General features: G+C 63.0%; 6 protein-coding genes across 6 annotated transcripts; 3 read left to right on the top strand and 3 right to left on the bottom strand.

The window, feature by feature from the left end:
• Positions 1-206: 206 nt before the first annotated feature.
• Positions 207-2,281, bottom strand: STL1_1 (Sugar transporter STL1). Its single transcript, XM_062771992.1, has 3 exons — positions 2,048-2,281; positions 1,144-1,970; positions 207-1,098 (listed from the first exon to the last, which is right to left on the bottom strand). Exons 1-3 carry the CDS (start codon positions 2,187-2,189, stop codon positions 277-279), a joined length of 1,791 nt encoding a protein of 596 aa, XP_062627976.1. The 5' UTR covers positions 2,190-2,281; the 3' UTR covers positions 207-276.
• Positions 2,282-3,233: 952 nt separating this feature from the next.
• Positions 3,234-5,639, bottom strand: MNS1_0 (Mannosyl-oligosaccharide 1,2-alpha-mannosidase MNS1; the record flags this gene model as incomplete). Its single annotated transcript, XM_062771991.1, has 3 exons — positions 3,234-3,382; positions 3,420-4,886; positions 4,928-5,639. The coding sequence occupies 3 exons, from the start codon at positions 5,637-5,639 to the stop codon at positions 3,234-3,236; spliced, it is 2,328 nt and encodes a 775-aa protein (XP_062627975.1).
• A 988-nt stretch (positions 5,640-6,627) lies between these two features.
• Positions 6,628-9,316, top strand: moc3_0 (Transcriptional regulatory protein moc3). The gene is made up of 8 exons (XM_062771990.1): positions 6,628-6,755; positions 6,792-7,045; positions 7,080-7,125; positions 7,171-7,678; positions 7,717-8,042; positions 8,086-8,216; positions 8,271-8,409; positions 8,449-9,316. The coding sequence occupies exons 1-8, from the start codon at positions 6,642-6,644 to the stop codon at positions 8,548-8,550; spliced, it is 1,620 nt and encodes a 539-aa protein (XP_062627974.1). The 5' UTR covers positions 6,628-6,641; the 3' UTR covers positions 8,551-9,316.
• Positions 9,317-9,707: 391 nt separating this feature from the next.
• On the top strand, positions 9,708-12,141 carry PLB1_0 (Phospholipase B; the record flags this gene model as incomplete). Its single annotated transcript, XM_062771989.1, has 3 exons — positions 9,708-10,125; positions 10,193-10,347; positions 10,509-12,141. Exons 1-3 carry the CDS (start codon positions 9,898-9,900, stop codon positions 12,139-12,141), a joined length of 2,016 nt encoding a protein of 671 aa, XP_062627973.1. The 5' UTR covers positions 9,708-9,897.
• Positions 12,142-12,429: 288 nt separating this feature from the next.
• Positions 12,430-14,079, bottom strand: GLE2 (Nucleoporin GLE2). The gene is made up of 6 exons (XM_062771988.1): positions 13,750-14,079; positions 13,620-13,712; positions 13,407-13,580; positions 13,080-13,366; positions 12,844-13,037; positions 12,430-12,794 (listed from the first exon to the last, which is right to left on the bottom strand). Exons 1-6 carry the CDS (start codon positions 13,870-13,872, stop codon positions 12,565-12,567), a joined length of 1,101 nt encoding a protein of 366 aa, XP_062627972.1. The 5' UTR covers positions 13,873-14,079; the 3' UTR covers positions 12,430-12,564.
• A 153-nt stretch (positions 14,080-14,232) lies between these two features.
• hgh1 lies at positions 14,233-16,230 on the top strand. The gene is made up of 5 exons (XM_062771987.1): positions 14,233-14,662; positions 14,715-15,083; positions 15,130-15,343; positions 15,383-15,601; positions 15,652-16,230. The coding sequence occupies exons 1-5, from the start codon at positions 14,285-14,287 to the stop codon at positions 15,870-15,872; spliced, it is 1,401 nt and encodes a 466-aa protein (XP_062627971.1). The 5' UTR covers positions 14,233-14,284; the 3' UTR covers positions 15,873-16,230.
• The last annotated feature ends 551 nt before the right edge of the window (positions 16,231-16,781 follow it).

Below are 16,781 nucleotides of genomic sequence, written 5' to 3'. Positions count from 1 at the left end.
TGCCAAGCCGGTTGTGCCTTGTGGCAAGATTACGGCAGTGGTGGATGACCTCCTTCACACGTTGGAGGATGTCGTGCGTGATCTCTCAAACATTGTCGACCTTGCTGGTTAACATATCGTCTTCGCGCAGGTAAGGTGCTGAGTGATTCATGTGTAGCCAAAGCTGACGCCAGGCGTGTGGCACTGCCTTCAATCGCGAATTACTGCATCCATCTAGAATCTATACAGGGGCATGGCCCATCTAAAACGATACAGTTGGAGGACAAGAGGGCAAGTTTACTTCTCGTTGCCGTGGTCGACCGAGCCGACACGAGTCTGGGTGGGTGACGGATCCTCGGACGACTCCTCAACGTGAGCCTTCTCGTGTCCGGCGTCCGACGAGGCAGAGGGGATGCTCGTGTCGACCTCGCCGGCCTCGAGGCCACCAGTGGAGCCGTGGATGTCGTAGCGGTCGGTCAGGATTTGGATCTGCTGGTCCGAGAGCTTGGGCACCTCGGCAGCGACCTTGACGACGCGCTTGTGCTCGAAGTGTGCCTGGGCATAGAGCACGTCGATCTCTTCGAGCGTGCGGCCAGCGGTCTCGGGGTACCAGAGGTAGATGAAGGGGAGGAAGCAAACGTTGGCGGCGAAGAAGAGGAAGAAGGTCCAGTGGCCGATGGACGCGACCATGGTCGGGAGGACCTGCACGACGAGGAAGTTGGAGATCCAGTTGGTCATGGTCGAGATGGCGTTGGCCTCGGTACGGACGGCCATGGCGTTCAGCTCGGCGGGGTAGAGCCAGGGGAGGGGGAGCCACGTGGCGCCGAAGAAGGCGATGAAGAGGTACAGGCCGACGGCGCCGCCCTTGGGCGCGAGCGCCTCCCAGTTGCCATCGGCGTCCTTGGGGAGCGAGCGGTTCGGGAAGAGACACGCCCAGGTGATGAGCATGGCGGCGCCCTGGCCCACGGTTCCGACGAGGAAGAGGTTACGGCGGCCGACCTTCTCGACGAGCGTGAAGGAGAGGAAGGCGAAGAGCATGTAGATGACCGCGAGGACACCGCCGAGGATGAGGGGGAGCTTGCCGGTGAGCTTGATCGACTTCTCGAAGAGGATGGTGGACTGGGTGGGTTAGCATCCACTATTCCTCGTGGTAGTGGCACTCACGTAGTAGATGACGGCGTTGCAGCCTCCAATCTGCTGGAAGAGCTGGGTCGAAGCGCCAACGAGGGCACGAACACGGTGGTTCTGCTTGCCGCCCTTGAGGATGTCCGACTTCTTGTTGGACGCGGCGCGGGCCTGCGCCTCGATCGACGACGCCATCTGCTCCTTCTCAAGCAGGGCACCTTCGTCGGTGGGCGACTCGGCGCGGAGTGCCGCAAGCACACGCAGTGCCTCATCAGGGTATCCCTTTGCCATGAGCCAGCGTGGCGACTCGGGGAGGACGAGCACGCCAGCGACGACGATGAGGGCGAAGAAGATCTGGAAGGCGATCGGGAAGCGCCAGTTGACGCTCGAGTCGACGTACGAGAGGCCAAAGTCCATCCAGTAGGCAATGACTGTGCCCACTGCGACCGTGGAGCCCTCGAGACAGATGAGGAAGCCACGGTTGTGCGCCTTGGAGGTCTCGGCGATCCACGAGGGGATAGTGGCCGTGTTGGCGCCGTTACCCAACCCCGTGATCACACGGCCAATGATGAACTGCACGAAGCCGCCGACGCTGCCGCGCGGGTTACCCGGCCCAAAGGCCGTGACGGTGATGACGGTGCCGATGATCATGACGATACAGCCGAGCAGCATCATGCGGCGGCGTCCGAGGCGGTCGCCGAAGAAGTAGGCGAACATGGCGCCGAAGAAGCATCCGACCTCGTAGCATGCCGTCACCGAGCCCTGGATCGTAGAGTGGTACACGTCGTTGGCGCCCACGGTGCGTGTGGCGGGGAACTCGTCGTTGAACGTCTTGGCCCCGATGATACCACTCATGAGGCCCTGGTCTGCAAAGGTGTTAGCCACCTCTTCTGCGTCTCTCCGAGGAGGATTCGCGTCTCTCCATGCACACAGGCCGACTCACCATAGCCGAACAAAGAGAAGCCACAGGTGCCAGTAGCCACTATGGCGACGAGGAGGGCCTGGCCGTTGAGCCCGCCGTACTTGACGAGGCCGCCGGCGGAGGAGCGTTCGATCGCGAGGTCGTTGTTTGGTCCGAATCCCATGGTGTGAAGTGTGTTTGAGAGGCTTCCTTGCTCGCAGTCACGTCTTATATACCAGCGAGACGGCTGACTGGCGAGCAGGCAAGCAAGCTAACATAAGCAGCGTCCCCCATCCCCTCCCCCGCCCCCGCCGCCTCACCCCGCGCCACGCCGGCGCCGGCGCCGTGTTTCGTTCGCCCCGGTGTCACTGAAAAGTTTCGTCCCTGCTGTTTGAGCGTAGCTTGTCTCGTCGTGCAGGTATGTGCCCTTGCCACTCGCCATTATCGCACTAGGACAGGAGGTTGTTCAGGGCGGGTGTGTGTGACTACATCGAGCGTGTTTGGGCACACCTCGGCGGACCAACGCCAGTCCGCCACACTCGCAAAACCTTCAATCCATGACATCACTCTGTCCACATGGGACCACATGTCACATTTATTTTCAGGGCGCCAACCACTCTGCTCGCGTCCATTTGCCCGATGCTGCTGCTGCGACGTGCCGCCGGTATCAGGGCGGCGTGTCCTGGCGTCTCCTGGCACTAGAAAAAGAGTGCCCAGTGTGTTCAGCTCACAAACCTCGGCTTTCAAACCGTGCCCCCCAACCACCCCCTGCGTATCATCGGTGTCTTGGCCCTGGTTGGCGTGACGCTGCGCCGTGCCTCCTCCGCCACCCACGCAACCGTCGTCATGGGCCAAACACGGGCGTACTGCGGAGCGGAGGAGGACGCTCCGACCAGCCAGCGCGAGCGCGCGAGCGGGAAGCGGACGGACTGCCGTCCTACTACACTCCCCTCCACTCCCCAGCACGTCCACCAGTTCCCGGAGATAGTGCGCCCCTGCCCAGCACGATTAAACCCCGACGTGGTGCTATTCCTGCCGTGTGGTTGGTGGAGAGTGGGCAGGGTGAGGCATTTGGACTCTGGGGTGGGGGGTTATACTCGGACGGACGGGGGCGCAGACGTCAGCTTGGAGGACCAAACATCGGACAGATGACGTTGAAGCGTCTATTCCAGTGCCAAGATGATTCTATCTTCTACCAAGATGATGATGATGCTGCTGCTACAGCGGACTATGGACCGAACCGCTCGAGGTTCATCAGCCGATTCCACTTCTGCGCGTCGGTGCCGGCGCCGCGTGCCCCCAGCTCCTCACCATTCCCGCCCTTCCAGAGACCCGACGAACCGGGTGCCCTCTCGCCGATGATGAAAGGGTGCGCCTCTGCATGTCAGCCCCGCCACCACCCAAACCAACTCACCAGTGTTGAACACCCACTCGTCGAGCGAGAGCACATCCGGCGCACTCTGCAGGAGAAAGTGGTATTTGAAAGTCTCGGCGAGCACAAAGCTCTCCATGTTGTCTGTGTGTCTCGCCGGCGGATGGACGGCGTTGAGAACGCTCGCCATTCCGCCCTTTGCACGCGCAGCAGCTGCCCACGAGGTGAACATTCGCCAGCCGCGCTCTTGCCACTTCTTGTCGCCCGTCAGGCGGTACATGTAGAAGACCGACTCGATCGTCTCCGGCCGGCCGATGTACCGCGGGGACGAGAACTTGACACCTGGTGGGTATCCCTGCAGGTGGCGGTAGTACTTTATCGGCTCTGTGCGTGGCTCTGTTGGCTCGTGGTCAAACACCTTGGAGCTGCCAATACCTGCTTGCTGTCGCGCAGCGTCGTACCGCTCTCCATCGATCGTCAAGAGCGTTTCCCTGGTCGTGTCGTTTGCCGGGTAGAAGATCACCGACTCAGGCTGTACCCCCGTGCCCGTCGCCTTCGACACCCAGTAACACGTCGAAGCGACGCGCTGGCCGTCGTCTAGATCCTGGTCACGGTTGAGAAGTCTTGCACCGAGGCCAAGCATGCCGCCGGCGAAACACGTCAAGTGCTCGAGCTCGTGCAAGAGTGGCTGGCGCCACGCGCGCTTGCCAATGATCATCAGCTGCTCGTCGAGCCCCGGGATAGACACGTCGCCATACAGCGTCTTCCGCGCCGTGTCGATGCTCGCGGCGTACAGGTCTGTGTACAATTTCGCCACTGCGCGACCGGACAACAGCTGCCCTACTTTGATTAGGTACTCGTAGTACGAGTCGGCGAGCCCGCCAAACGCATAGGAACCATACAACCCGCCCTTCTGATCAGGCACAAAGTTGCCTGTGATGAGTGGCGGGTGGTCTGATCTGACTGCCGGGCCCTTCTTGATGAACTCTGTCGCGCGGTGTGTGAGGTCGAACCATTGTGGGTCTTTCGTGATCAGGCTGAGGCGCGAAAACTCGAGGCTGAGTGAGCCGGCTTCGGCAAGAGAGACACTTCCTGTCCAGTACGCGCTTGTGTGCCCTGGGTCGATGCGGGACGCTGGCAGCCCCGACGCCGTGTTGAATGACCGTGCGAGGATCTTGGCGAGGTCGAGCGCGCGCTCGAGCATCAACGCGTCACCTGACAGGTCGTACGCGCTTATCAGGCCGCCAAGGTACCGAATGTTCGTCTCGAATGTCGGCAGCTGGACAATCTCGCGCGGGACCGACACATTCGCCCGCGTTCGGTATGCTGTAGACCAGTCGCGCCCGTTGAGCCAGTGCATGTTGAGCTGGTTCACATGTGGCCGGCACAGGTCGTACTCTGCACTAAGGCCCATGAGTAGGAGCGTGTCAAGCGAGTCGATGATGGTCGCACCCCACCCGTTGAAGGGGTCCGATGGTGTGCGCGACACTGGCCGCACCTCGTCGTGGCCTACCATCAGCTCATCGCACTCGGCTCGACGTAGCACCTACCCCACGCATAGTCCTTGTACGCCTGCCATGTGTGGATAAACCCGCGACGCACGGCGTCGCGCCGAGCCTCCCTCACTGCCTTCTCCGCGTCGCTCTCGTGCGCCCCGTCGAACCCGGCCCACTGAACCCGGCGGCTGGCACCACCCGTCTTCTCCTCGAAATCAGGTGCTTCCCAAGTGACTGAGAACGCGTCTGGCGGGATGACAATGCTCGCCATGATGAGCTCGACGGCGTCCGGGTCGGCCCTGAGGGAGATGTTGCGCTCCAGCTCGGCGGGGAAGGCGGCGTCCTCGGGCGGGGGCACGAGGTGCGTCGCGGCGTCAATGTCGGGAAACGCATCGGCCGGGTCGACAGCCACGCCCGGGTCGAGTGGGGCCACGGGGCGATGGACGCCGGGGTAGAAGTGGTCGCCGTTCTCATCGACAACGTACCCCGCGTCTTTGATGCGTACTTGAACTCGGCTGTTATCGCTGACATCGAGGCGGCCAGGGTTGGCGGCCAGCACGTCGGCCCGCGCAAAGGCCACATCGAGGTCTTCGAACCCGTCGAGCGATTGCTGGGCCAACGTATCGAGCGCGTCAGAGCTGTCCCGTGGCCAGAGGAAGAGCGAGAGCGCGATCAGCACCGCGAATCCGAGGAGCACTTTGAGTCGCCTCGGCGCGCGCGGTGCGAGCCCAACAAAGCGCCGCTCGAGGTCGTGGTATGCCGCCATGGAAGGTCGCGCTGTCTTCTTGAAGATGCGACTAGTGCGTTGATATACGCGCTCTCTGTTAACCCCGCGCCGCTGGCGCGCTCGGGCCCCGAAGAAAGCGAACACTGCGCCGATGGCGGTGTCGGATCTCGGAGTCACCGTTGATAGTGCTGCGGCGGACAATGACCCCTGGTCGTACGAGCGTATCGAGCAACGGGGGTTATCGGTACGAGCGTTAGTGATGCACGAAGTGGGTTTATCGGTGCGAGCACTACCGGCCACAACGTTGTGGACGCGTCGACAGCGGTGAGTGGTGCTGCTGCGCAGGGTTTGGTCGTTGGGCTTGGCATGGTCGCTGCTGGGTGCTGGCTGGTGCTGGTGGCGTCGGCCAACGAGGGTCAACAAAGGGGTTTGCTCTAAATCAGGTCATTGTCAGTCGCCCCCGAGGGCTTAGTACATAAGGTCGGGGTTAGCGCTGGCTGGGGCTGTGTCGGAGGTCGGTGAGTGTGTCGCCGGGTTGGTTGCAGCATTCTGAGTGCTCGTATCGGTCAGTGATTATAGCTGGACTGGGTGGTGCGTAAGTGCAGTGTGCTCAGTTGTGAGGTAAAAGGAGCTGATGGCATGTGGGGCGAGCTGGGTGGGTGTCAATGACGATGACCCATGGCTCAGGAACCACAGTGATGCAACTTCTCGTCCACTTGGTGCAGAAAGTTCAGAGAGTGACAGCGACGAGATGGCAGTCATTATGGAGCTTCGGGACTGCTGCGAGGAGATATGCAGAACAAGTACAAGGCAGATAACGAGCTCCCCGCAATCACGAAGCATACATGCAGCGCCCGACCCCCGCCGGGTGTCCCGCCCGCCCTCTCCACACCATGTCCCCGTCAATCTCGCCAAGAGATCAGTCAGCCGCCGGCATTCGGCCTCGTCCGAGCAGCACCCCCTCCGCCGCCCGCCTCCATCTCCAACATCTTTTTTCACAACAAGCACGATAACCTCGCTAACTAGCAAGAAAACGACAGGATGAGCACGCGCGCGCGCTCGCCCTCGCCGCCGCTCGACGCACGTAAGCGGCCTAAAACATTCACGGGGTGCTTCCTGTGCCGCAAGCGCAAGGTCAAGTGCGGCGAGGAGCGGGTGAGTGGACATAGCCGAGGGCAAAGCTGACCCCAGCCGCAATGCCACAACTGTACCCGCCGCCCCGGGAGAGTGTGCGCATACCCCGACGCTGCTGTGGCGGGCGAGGCCTCCCCCTCCACTGCCGCCGCTGCTGGGCCAAGCACGCCGGCGATCAAACTCGAAGACGACGCACCGCGGCACGCGGCGTCGACCCGCGCGCCGTACCTCTCCCAGTCGGACCAGCTGCAGATCCGCGGGCGCATGGTGGCGGGCCTCCTGGCGTCCGAGCTGCCTGTCGAGCTCGTCAAGTGGGTCTGCGGCACCGGGAGTCGCTGACAGCAGCCCGTACGGCACACGGTCCGACATTGCAGACACGCTCATCGGCAAGGTGAGTCAGCGGCGACTCTCCGCACGCACGCTAACGCCCCTGCAGCTTCTCGGCGCGTTCGAGTTCGCGCCCCGCGAAATGATCCAGTACCATGCCCTCGTGCTCCGACGCAACTTTGACGACCTGGACGTGGACCCCGAGTCGCGGCTCGTGTGCTCGACGATCGCGCTGTTCGCCGCTGGCGGGGTTCGCGGGCTCGAGTCGGCTGCGGCGGGGACATCGACAACGACACACGGCCTCGCGTCCCTGCATGACGAGTACCTCCACAAGGTGCGCGCGAAGACGCACCTCCCCGTCCCTGCGACTGGCAAGCTCGCGAGCGCGAGCGTGACCCTGTTCCTCAACCAGCTGCTCGAGCGCGTGCCGGGCAAATGGCGCGACCAGGTGCGCGTCAACGTCGACTGGAGCATGGCGCGCGGCGGGCCCGGCTGGATCCTGGGCATCACGCCCCCCATCACGGGGTATACGGGCGAGCGAAGGCTCGCGAGCGGCTTTGCGAGCCCGCTCGCGCTCATGCTCTCGGCCGACTTTAACGCCATTCTGTCCGTGTTTGGTGAGTCGTGTTCCGCTGAGCTAGCTGACCCTACGTAGCTTCGCTTATCGACGGCTCGCTCCCGACCCACCTGACCACCACACCACAGGAGGCATGGCCGCTCGAGGCGAGAGAGCTGCAGATGAAGATCGTGCCTGCTCTCCCCGACTTCTTCGAGACGATGGTGGGCATGCCCCGGATTCTGTTGATGCCGCTCGCGCGCGCCGTCGGGTTGGTGTCGAGGAGCCGTGCGGTGAATGGCCAGGCGCTCAGCGTGAGGGAGCAGCTGGAGCACGATGTTGCGTCGCTGCGGCTCGAGCTGGAGGCCATCTGGCCTGCGAGACTGGCTGCGAGGCAAGACGAGAGAAGAATACAGTACGGTGCTGTGAGTGTGCCCGTGCGCCTCGTACTCGCCGCTGACCCGCCAGCGGATATGGCGGCTCGCTATCCTAGTGCTGCTCGCACACCAGGCGCAGGGGTTCGCGACGACGAGCGCAGACGTGCGCGACAACGTCGGCGCATTCATCGAGCTGTGTACCGAGGCTGTGGCCGATCTTGGGTTCGTCGTGGTCCAGGCTGTGGCTCCTTTCCGGCCCACTGACACACCCCACAGCCACCTTTCCGGCTGGCTCTGGCCGCTGATGATCACGGCGTGCGCGGCAGAGGATGCGCATCGCGCCGCGCTTCGTGCGCTCCTTCCGCTCGCACGCAGCCCGATCGGCGACCGCGACAACTCGGACATTGCGATGAGGGTGAGTGCTGTCGTCCGAAGCGCGTATCGCTGACTCCAGATCATCGACCGAGTACATGCCCGCCGCGATGCGGGGGACGCAGCGTACCATGTTCGCGAGGCACTGAGGGACGACCCGGGGGCTGACTTGGTGTTGCTGTGATCGGGCCTAGGGGCGTCGACTGTAAAGTCAGTCGCCGGGAGAAGGACAAGCCAGCGTTACCAGACAGAGGAGGGCAAGCCCACACCCGTTGGCCCGCGGCGTGTTCGACAGAAATCCCTCACTCTCACCACCACCTCGTATCGTGCTTGACCGCTCAAGCGACCCGGCACTTACCCCGCATGGCTAGGTGGGCGGCTCCACCCGCCAAGGGAGAGTGACGAGAGGTGCCACTGCGCCAAGGCCGGCCAGCCGATCCAGACCACCCCCGGCGCGGCGCCACACGGCGCAAGCGGTGCTGAATGCAAGGCGATGCGACGCGCTCGGAGCGAGCAACAACGCGAACAACAACGCGTCTGTGCGCGTGCTCCTCGCGATCGCACTCGCCAGGTGCTGCGGGCAACGGGACGCGCGCGCGGGCAACCGGTCAATGTCCGATGCGTTGTGTGTCGGCCTTTCCTTCACCGCAGAGCCATAGCACGATGCATCCGATGTCGCGTTCGTGCTCGCTCACCCGCGGACCCGTCCGCCGGGCGAGAGCGAGTGCGAGCGAGCGAGCCGGGGCTATTCGTGGCGACGACGTGGACGAGGAGATTGTCCCATGGTCGGTCGGTCGGTCGGTCGGCCCTTGTGCAAGTACAAAGTCACCGCCGCAGTCGACGACAATGGCCCGAGCAAGCAAGTGAGCAAGCATGGTCGTTGTCCGTCGGTCTTGACAGTTGTTGTTCGGCGTTGCCCGCATCGCTTGTATGCACATTGTACATGCTCATGTTTCTCGGAGCGACGCTGCACAGGATGTAGGGAGTCATTGTCGGTGCCGAGAAGACAGGGCCGCCGGCATCTGTCCCGGGCGCCGAGAGCGGCGGCGGAGCGGCGGGGTGACGACGGCGCGGCAGGCGACTGCGGACCAAACAAGCTGCCTGCCTGGCCAAGCCGAAGAAATTTAGGGACAACGAGGTCTGCTCTGCACGTCTGTCGCTTCGGGCATCGGCTCTGCGCGGCGTCGTGAGAGCATGGGTGCATGAGTGCATGCATGTCATTGCGGTGCAGCAGTACTCCAGGTGCAGGTGCTGCAGGCAGGAGCATGCATGCATGCTGGTCGTTCCTGTGCCTCCTTGCTGTCTGCAGACGTCGCTCCTTCTTATTAACCGCCTTCGAAGCTCAACTCGTCCGCGCCTCCTTTGACTTCCTTCTCACTCACTCACAGCCCCAGTCAACGTCGTCGACGACGCGCACAAACACTCTTTAAACAAACACTGCGTCCGACGCACTCCTCCTTTTGCCCCCTCTTCTATCGCCCCGTCCTCTAACCAAACGCCCACGCCCTCTCACACGACTCACCCAACACCCATGAAGCTCCTCGTTGCAGCCGTCGCGGCCGCGGCGCTCCTCTCTCCCGTGTCAGCCGACCAGCGCCAGGAAGCCCAGGACGCCCTCGGCGCCGAGGTGGCCGCCGCGCTCGCCGCGCACCCCGAGCCAGGCTTCGGCGTGCCCCAGCGCCGCGCCGACAAGGCAACCTTCCAGCCGTGGCAGGTCAACTGCCCCGCCAACCTGCAGCTCGTGCGCCAGGCCGCCGGCGTGAGTAGTGGCCGCCGTGCTAGTGGAAGAAGAGAGTGAACGAAGAAGAAGCTCACACACCGCACAGGGCATCAGCGACGGCGAAAAGGCATACCTCGCCACGCGGTCCGCGCAGATCAACAACGCCGTCAATGCCCAGATGGCGGCCGCTGGCCTGCCCACGCCGCCGCGCACGCCCGTTATCGGCCTCGCACTCTCGGGCGGTGGATACCGTGCGATGATGTGAGTTGTTTGCGTCGTCGGTCGGTGGTGGGCATGGCGTGGTTTGTTTGTTTACGCTGCCGGCGGAGACGGCGTCAACAAACGCCCACGGTCGGCTGACGCCGGCCGCCTCGTGCCCCGACGCGTCGTCATTGTGTGTACCCCCCCGCTGACACCCGCAGCAACGGCCTCGGCATGACCATGGCCACGATGAACCAGTCTGACGAAGCCAAGTCGTCGGGCGTCGGCGGCTGGCTCGACGGCGTGTCGTACATGGCCGGCCTGTCGGGCGGCTCGTGGGCCACGGGCACATTCATCGCCAACGGCGGCCAGCTGCCCACCGACCTGGTGCACAACGTGCTCAACCTGCCCAGCAACCTCGTCGCGCCGCCGAGCGGCAAGATCTCCTTCTACACGTCGCTCCTGAATGAAGTCAACGCCAAGAAGGCGCTCGGGTTCCCCACCCAGATCACCGACTACTGGGCCCTCGCGCTCGGCAACCACCTCCTGCCGCCCGACTACCGTCTCGGCTCGATCAACGGCCCCAACCTCACCATTGACGAGCTGCCCAACGTCGTCCCTGCGCTGCAGACGCAGAACGCCCAGCTGCCCATCCCTATCATCATTGCGGCGCAGCGCAAGATCAACACGACCATCATCCCGGAGAACGCGACCTACTTCGAGTTCAACCCCTTCGAGTTTGGCTCGTGGGCCATTGGCACCGACGGCGCCAAGACGCCCGGATACTTCACCCCCATCGAGTACCTCGGCACTGCGGCCAACAACGGCGTGCCGGCCAACACGAGCCAGTGCTGGAACGGCTTTGACCAGCTCACGTTTGCGATGGGCACGTCGTCGACCCTGTTCAACTATGCCATTGTGCAGCTCGGCAAGACGAACGGCACGACCAACAGCACGGGCGACGCGAGCAGCGGCCTCATTGGCTCGATCCTCGGCGACATTGGCAAGGACAAGAACGACATCTCGCAGATCCCCAACCCCTTTGCCAACTACACTGGCGTCACCAACCCCAACGTCAACGACCAGTACCTCGAGCTCGTGGACGGCGGCGAGACGAACCAGAACGTGCCCCTCGAGCCGCTGCTCATGCCCGCGCGCAACGTCGACGCGATCCTCGCGTTCGACAACTCGGCCGACACGGACTACTCGTGGCCGAACGGCTCGTCCCTCTGGACGACGTACAACCGCGCCGCGGGCCAGAACGCAGGTATCCGCATGCCGCCCGTGCCCAGCACCAACGGCTTTGTCAACGGCGGCCTGAACACGCGCCCCGTCTTCTTCGGGTGCAACAACACGGACACGCCGATTGTCGTCTACGTGCCCAACTACCCGTGGTCGTTCTACTCCAACTCGACGACGTTCACGCTCGCGTACGAGAACGCCACGGCCGCCGCGCAGATGGAGTCGACGATGCGCGCCCTCACCCTCAACGGCACCGTCCCCACCTGGCCCAAGTGTCTCGCGTGCGCCCTCACCGACCGCTCGTTCGGCTACACTGCCCAGAACCGCTCGGCCGACTGCGCCCAGTGCTTCAACACGTGGTGCTGGAACGGCGTCGACGACTCGTCTGACCCGTCGGGCAAGTACGAGCCCCTCCAGGCCAAGACGCCCACCTTCCTCGTCCAGAACAACCTCACCACTGCTGCTCAGACGAGCGGTATTGCCGCCACGGCCAGCTCCAAGGGCGGCAAGAAGAACGCGGCCGGCCGCTCGGTCACCGTCGGCGGCACCGCTGTCGCCGCCGCGGTCACCGTGTTCGGCGTCGTGATTGGCGCTTCGGCCATCCTCCTCTAGACAATGTAACGCCGGCGTAGCCATATCCCCTCTTCCCCACCTCCCACCCCCTCCTTAGACAAAAACACGCCTGAATTACATACACTCCGCCAGCGGCTGGCCAGCAGGTCTTGGTCGCACTGTATTATAGACATCTGTCGATGCATCTGTGAAGAATAGCGAGGAAGTGCGGCTGGGCTTGTGCCCCCCAGGAGTTGGTTTTTGTCGTGCCACCCCACCCCGTTTGGTCTTGGTGCCACATCGGAGCTGCCTCCGTTGCCCGCTCACCCCACACACTCTACATATCATATGCATCTGGTCACTAGCATCTGGCCAAGTAGGGTGCGGCGCGCTGCGTCTCACAGGCACACATACACCCGCCTCGCGCCAAGACGCGCTACAAAAGTCTGCTCGCCAGCAGCAGCTCGCCTCGCCCGTCTACGCCTACTTCTTCTTCCTGTTCACCTCGTCGGCCTTGACCGAGTGGAGCATGATCTTGGTCGGGTTTGAGCCGGCGGGGGGCACGCCCTGGTGGCCCTTGGACCAGTCGTACGAGAAGGCGTAGGCGAGGATGTCGCACGAGTGGTTGAACGACGACGAGACGATGGGCACGCCCCACTGCGGTGTTGGCCGCGCGTCGGGGTCGCCGTTGCCGAGCTCCTTGGCGGTGAAGGCTGCGTTGTTAGCGGGTGCTCTCTAGTCAGACTGGTAACGTTCACCCACCCTTGAGCTTTGTCCGGGCCATGCCGTCCCAGAAGGTGAGCGATCCGTCGCCGCCGCCGGTACAGAACGTGCCCTGGATCTTGTGGAACGTGATAGTGTTGATGGCGAACACGTTCTGCGAGCCCGCCAAGGCTGGAGGGCCCATGCTGCCCTGGGGGATCTCGGTACGGTGGCACTTGAACGAAAAGTTCTTCCTGGGGCGCGTTTAGTCACCGAACCCGATATCATCGACCTACTTCTCGTCAATCTGGTGCGCATACTGGATGCCGACACGGCCCTCGATACTGCCAACGGCGTAGCCATCACCACCGACAGAGGCGGGGAAGCAAGAAATGACGCGTGTTTGCCACTTGAGGGGCGACTCGACGTTCCGGTACCGCTGGAAGGGGTTGTTGAGGTCGTAGATGTGGATCTGTCTGTCGGCCGTTCCGACAACGGCAATCTTATCCGTCGCATCCATGGCATACGCACGGTCACTCAGCGTGAGCGACTGGATGGGTGTAGGCTGTCGCGTGTCCCAGTACTGCGGGTTAGCTGTAAACCCTGCACATCCAGCTACCCACCCTCAGCTGCTTGTCCCACCCGGCGGTGATGAGGACTGTCGTGCCGTTCGTCTCGACACACTCGACACACTTGATCGGTGCGTCGTGCGCCGCGACCTGCTGCTTCTGGCCCGTGGTCATGTCGTACATGAACACGGCGTTGTCGCAGCCCGAAGAGAAGAGATGCGATCCGTTCTGGGGGCTTGGTTAGTCATCGATCGGACGGTGACACACCTTGGTCCATGCCAGGTCGAGAACCGGGGCCTCGTGGCTGTACATGGTCTTGGGCTCGGACTGGCCCGCGCTGTTGACGTTGTATAGGCGGACCTGGGGGGCGTCAGCGGGATCGACACGCAGCTCTTACATTGTTGTCCCAGCTCGCAACGGCCAGAATGTCCTGTGTAGGCGAGAACGAGATCTTGGACACCGAGTCGGCTGGCGGCTGGTTGAGCTCCATGTCCCGCTGGACTGGCCGGAACGTGTTCATCGTGGTGGCGAGAGGGGCGGGCGAGGATGGGCGGCGGGGGTAGAGCGACGAGGAGGGGGAGGGATGGTTTGGCGACGTGCGGCTCTCTCGTCCGCTGTCGCTTTTATGCCGCTGGTTGCCGCTCTATGTGACGGGCGTATAGTCGTATCTCTGTCGCTGTTGTCGAGCGCAATGCACGCGGTGTCGATTGGTGAAGAGATGAAAGAGTGCAGAGTGTATTGTTTCCAACAAAGTTGACCCCTCGTTGAATGATGTTGGTTGACAACTCTTTGTATCGAATCCACCGTGGGAAACTAACCTCCAAATGTCTGAACAGGTGCTCGAAGTCTCCATCGCACCAGGCTCAACAGTCTGACTCATGACATCTCCTTCTCACTCTCTCCCTATCTGTATACCACAACAACTACACAAAATGTCGGGCCTAACCGAACTGTTCGAGTTCCTCTCGTCGCCCAACCCCGCGGCGCGCCAGATCGCGCTCCAAAACCTCGTCGGCCACACGGCCAAGAACGACCCCGAGCGGCACATCTTCATCCCCTCGTCGTTTGCCGCCCTCCCCGGCGAGGCCAAGGCCGACGGCGGCGGCCTCCAGCCCCAGAAGCGCAAGACGGAGCACGAGGCCGACGAGGTCAAGGTCAAGGCGCTGCACGACCTCGCCGACCTGTGCCGCGACCAGGCGGCCATTGCGCACGATGCGCTGTCGGCGCTCATCAACCTCAGTGACAACCTCAGCGTTGCGCGCCACCTCGCCAGCGAGCCGTTCTTGGTTTGGCTTGTGTCGTACACCGCGGTGGGTAGAGCTGATGCTTTATGATGATTGAGCTAACCCATACCCCCTTCAGAACACGACGTCCCCCCTCTCCCCGCTGACGTCGATGCTCCTGTCCAACCTCTCGTCCCACCCCACCCTCGTGCCCACCATTGCGCACCTCACCGTCCCCATCGTTCCCCTCCCCCTGTCGAAGCACTACCCCCCGTACTACTTCCCCGCGAGCGCAAGCTCCTCCTCGACCATTCACCCCGACTACCGCGACCCCGCATTCGTGCCTCCCAACAAGGAGGCCGGACAGGAGGAGGAGCGACCAGTCGAGGCGGTACGTGCGCTCGTCCAGGCGTTCGAAGACGGCGCCAGTGAGGGAGTCAAGGATGGCAAGGGAAAGCGCAAGGGAGACTGCAACTTCCTTGCCTCGGTGTTTGCCAACATTACCATGGTGCGTGAGCGCGGGCTCTTGTGGGGTCAATGCTGACGGGCTCCAGATCCCTGCCACGCGCGGTATCCTCCTCACGCCTCAGCCAACGTTCCCCGCCCCGTCCAAGGAGGAGACGCCGTCCGACGACGAGGAGCCCCTGCTCTCCAAGATTGTCGTGTACACCGAGTTCCCCGAGACCATTAGGCGCGGTGGTGCGCTTGGCACCATCAAGAACTGCGCTATGGACCGGGCATGCCACCCATGGCTCCTGGCCACGGAAGGTGAGTTTGACGTCTTGCCGCAGCTGACTCTCTCTTCAGACGAGCGTGTCAGGTTGCCCGCCGACCCCACTCGCTCCGTCAAGGGTGTCGATGTCTTGCCATGGGTGCTCGGTCCTCTGATGGGCCCCGAAGAGTACGATGTCGACGAGATGGAGGTGCTGCCCGAGACGCTGCAGTTCCTTCCTCCCGAGAAGACTCGTGAGCGGGACCCCGTTCTGCGCATGATGTGTGTTGAGATCCTGTTGCTGCTGGCTACGAGTAAGTACCGAGGTATTTCCCTGCGGGTAGCCCGCTGACTGTGCGCCCAGCCCACACTGGCCGCGAGGCGTTGCGGAAGCGAGGAGCGTACTATGTTGTTCGCGAGGCGCACAAGGTCGAGACGGACCAGCAGATCAAGGACGCGATCGAGCGCCTTGTCGGCCTGCTCCAGGGCGAAGAGGGCCGCGACACCAAGGCGGACCGCTTGGACGACCTTGTGTCCAAGCCTGGTGCGGCTGCCGACGACGAGATGGACGTGGTCGAGGTGTAGATAGAGCGGGCTAGACACGGGCAGTTGCCGCCGTCTCTACAGTGTTGATGGCTGGAATGCTTTGCCGTCATTGGCACGCTCTAACCGCAGAGGCGCCTCCCGTGATGAGTGCTGGAATGGCTTGGGGTCAGCGCCACCGAGTCATTGTCATTTTAGTAGAGCCAGCCAGTGTGTGTTCATTATGACAACATTGGCCGAGGCGAGGCGGCAAGGATGCATATTGGCTCCGAGACAGGCGAGGAGCGGCAAGTTGATCTCGAGCCGAGGTCGGACTCTCCCCGTGCCTTTAAGGGCTTGTCGAAGTCGAGGTGGGGCAAGCAAGGCAGACGGGCAGTATAGCGGCCATGCCCAAACACGTCTCTCCTTGTTCTGTTCTTGCTTGTTCGCCTGCCTGCGCGAGGTGCTCGCCGTTGCTCGTTTCGGCGTGGCATGGCCCTCGCTCTCCCTCTGGCGCGGTGCCTCGCTGCTCGAGCGGTCCAGATCAAGACGAGGTTTGCCTCAGGAATAGCCCGCGGGTCGAGTCACGGCTCGTTTGCGCGCTGTCCAGATCTATCTCTGCAAAGAACTCTCCGCGGCGCAGGCGGGCGGCGGCGGCAGCAGCGAACCCGTTCCTGTCTCCTTGTGCCCCTCTTCTCGTCCCTCCCCCACTCTACGTGCACACCGAACACTCCAACCTCGGCTCTGCCTGGCTGTGGCTCGGTCAGCACACTGTCGGGTCAGTCGGGGTGGGCGCGCGGCGCGCTGTCGGCTGGCGGCCGCTGTGTCATGCGGGTATGCGCTGGCCGTCGGTCGCGGCGTCGTGGCGCAGCACAGCGCAGAGCAGATCAGATCTTGAAGATCATACCTGACTGATACCTGGATGCCTGATGCCTGATGCCTGATGCCCCATGTAAAACGTTGCTGGCAGCT

This window comes from Vanrija pseudolonga, chromosome 4, assembly GCF_020906515.1.
Source record: "Vanrija pseudolonga chromosome 4, complete sequence".
NCBI lineage: Eukaryota > Fungi > Basidiomycota > Tremellomycetes > Trichosporonales > Trichosporonaceae > Vanrija > Vanrija pseudolonga.
This window is presented reverse-complemented; position numbering and strand designations above follow the sequence as displayed.